This window comes from Mustela nigripes, unplaced genomic scaffold, assembly GCF_022355385.1.
Source record: "Mustela nigripes isolate SB6536 unplaced genomic scaffold, MUSNIG.SB6536 HiC_scaffold_2538, whole genome shotgun sequence".
In the NCBI taxonomy this organism is placed as follows: Eukaryota; Metazoa; Chordata; class Mammalia; order Carnivora; family Mustelidae; genus Mustela; species Mustela nigripes.
This window is the reverse complement of record NW_026741944.1, coordinates 1995-4557: the sequence shown is the minus strand read 5'-3', so window position 1 is coordinate 4557 and position 2563 is coordinate 1995. Positions and strand designations below refer to the sequence as shown.

Here is a 2563-nt window from a genome sequence, read left to right as displayed (position 1 = left end):
GTCTGCCTGTGCTCGCTCTCTCCCCTCTCTCTCTCTGATAAATAAATAAAATCTTAAAAAAAAAAAAAAAAGATTTTATTTACTTGTCAAAGAGAGAGAGAGAGCACAAGCAGGCAGAGGCAGAGAGAAAAGCAGACTCCCGGCCGAGCAGGGAGCCCAATGGGCGACCCAATCCTAGGATCCCGGTATCACAACCTGAGCCAAAGGCAGCGGCCTAACCAACTGAGCCACCAAGGTGTCCCTCTTAATGTCCTTTTTAAAGAACATCTCATACAAATGTTTGTGTCTCTAAAGGGAAAGCTTTTCAAGAATGACACAGAGTCTCACACACCCTTGAATAACCCCTGAGGCCCCCACTAGTTTTCCTCTTTCCTCCTATCTCCTCCAGCCCTCTGTCCCATAGCAAGATGCCTAGGACCGACTCCAGGCCGGGCACCCCTCCGAATGCCTCTCGTGCTCTCTCGTTCCGGCCGACACCATCCTGGAATGAACTGGCCTTGGCCAAGGAGGCTGTGCTCCGGGTCAGACTGTCGGTGGAGGCAGAGCCTGGGCCCCAGGAGCCACCGCTGAGCCTTTGCACCTGCCCGGACCTGCGCAGCGACCCGCCCACCTAGAACCCTCCTGCCCACCAGAGGCAAGTGCTTATGGAGGAGGGAACAGCAAGCATCGAGTGGTCCGTCCGGGCCCCATGCCAGAGGGCCTGGCCGCCAAGGGGATGAGACTGGATCCTGGAGGCTCCCACACCCTTGCCGCAGTGGAGCGGGTGAGCCGCAGCCCACGGTTTGGGGCCTTGGTCCTCAGCTCCAGCCCCTGGGGAAGAGTCCACACAGACCCCGGCTCCTTCCCTGACCTTTCTCAACAGGTGCCTCTTCCTCCTGGCATTCCCGAAGCTTCTGAGCCTCTGGGAACAAGGTACCCTCCCGGCCCCCACCCTTGTCCCCAGAGGCTCAGAAGCTTCGGGAATGCCAGGAGGAAGGGGGTGGTCAGGCTCTCCCCAAGGGCAGGGGGAAGCCTGGCGGGTGGGGGCCGGGAGGGTACCTGGGGGGAAGGAGAACCCGCCAGGCTTCCCCCTGCTCTTGGGGAGACCCTGACCCCCACCCTGCGCCTTCAGTTTCTAGACCGTTCGAGCTCAGAGACAGCAGCTCCCCCTGCCCCTCTCAGTCTTCGCGTGAAAACGACACACCCTTTGGTGACTTGTCGTCCGCGGGCTGGGGACGCGGCCAGCGGGGCCCCCTCGTGGCCGGAGCCGCAGCCGCCGCGGGACCGGCCGGTCTCCCGCCGGCGCCGGCTCCTCCCGGGCTCGGCTTCGGCCTCGGCCTCGGCCTCGGCCTCGCCGCCGCTGGGCCTGCACGTGGGCCGCCCGGGGTCTCCTCTCCGCCCCCAGAGCAGACGTGCCCCGCAGCCGCCGCCGCCCCCGGCCGAGACGAAGGCGGACCCCGAGCCCCCCACGCCCGCTCCAAGCCCAGCCGCTCCCGCCGGCCCCGGGTCGAGTCCACGCGCGGTCACCGCGGGCCCCGCCGGCCGTGCCCCGCGCCTCCGCCCCAGGACACGCAGGGCCGCCGCCCTCTCTCCGCCCCCCGCGGCGACACTCGGCCTCGCGCAGCTCACCCCGAGCCCGCCCGGCCGCCCTCGCCCAGAGCCCGAGGCTGAGCTCCCGCCCGCCCGGCCCGCTCGGCCCGTGCCCGGCCTCTGCCTGCTGCTGTGCCGCCGCCCGACAGCTCCGAGCGCACCCCCAGGCCGGCCGCACCCCGTCCCAGCTCCCAGGCCCCGCTCAGCCCCGGGGGACGCTCTCCCACCCCGCCTTGCTCACAGCTCGGCCCCGGGGGCGGGGAGGGGGCGGCCATCCGCTCGTCCGGACACGGAGGGCTCCGCCGCCCCCCATCCCCGACCGGGCACTGGGAGCTGGTGACCCCTCTCCGCCCCCGTGGGTCCTGGATGTTGGCAGAAGGAGGGCCGACCTGGGGCAGGGGGACCATCCGCAGAACCTGGGGACCACCCACAGGCGGGGGCTCTGCCCCCAGGACGCTGTATCCCAGAGCCCCAGCTCCACCTCTGCCCCTTCCTGCTGACCTCTGCACTCTTCAGCGCCGCTGCCTGGGACTTTCCGGAGCCCTGAGCACTTGGCCTTCCTCCATAAAAAAAAAAAATTAAAAATTGGGGCCACCTGGGTGGCTCCCTTGGCGAAGCATCCCACTCTGGGCTCAGGGCATGATCCCCGGGTCCTGCATTGGGATCCCTGCTTGGAGGGAAGCCTCCCGACCTCTCCCACTCCCCCTGCTTGTGTTCCCTCTCTCGCTGTGTCTTTCTCTGTTAAATAAATAAAATCTTTCTTTCTTTTTTTTTTTTTTTAAGATTCCATTTATTCATTTGACAGAGATCCCAAGCAGGCAGAGAGGCAGGCAGAGAGAGAGGGGGAAGCAGGCTCCCCAACGAGCAGAGAGCCCAATTCGGGGCTCCATCTCAGGACCCTGAGATCATGACCTGAGCGGAACGCAAAGGCCTTAACCCATTGAGCCACCAGACGCCGCAAATAAAATCTTAAAAAAAACACAGAAAACATTTA

The 2563-nt window shown here is 64.7% G+C and overlaps 1 protein-coding gene across 2 annotated transcripts; it reads left to right on the top strand.

Moving 5' to 3' along the window:
• The first annotated feature begins 6 nt into the window (after positions 1–6).
• Positions 7–2346, top strand: LOC132008970 (uncharacterized). 2 transcript variants are annotated; one of them, XR_009401764.1, is made up of 3 exons: positions 7–763; positions 863–912; positions 1112–2346. XR_009401764.1 is itself a non-coding variant. In XM_059387424.1 (2 exons), exons 1-2 carry the CDS (start codon positions 689–691, stop codon positions 1907–1909), a joined length of 873 nt encoding a protein of 290 aa, XP_059243407.1. In that variant the 5' UTR covers positions 7–688; the 3' UTR covers positions 1910–2346. The 2 variants fall into 2 exon arrangements, 1 of the variants encoding a protein (XP_059243407.1); XM_059387424.1 differs by lacking the exon at positions 863–912.
• Positions 2347–2563: the final 217 nt, after the last annotated feature.

What these genes read in the sequence shown, in the direction of transcription:
- LOC132008970 (XM_059387424.1), top strand. Translation starts at nt 689, where the DNA reads ATGCCAGAGGGCCTGGCCGCCAAGGGGATGAGACTGGATCCTGGAGGC. An exon ending in CCCTTGCCGCAGTGGAGCGG is followed by an intron (nt 764 to 1,111) that starts GTGAGCCGCAGC and finishes CTGCGCCTTCAG; the next exon opens with TTTCTAGACCGTTCGAGCTC.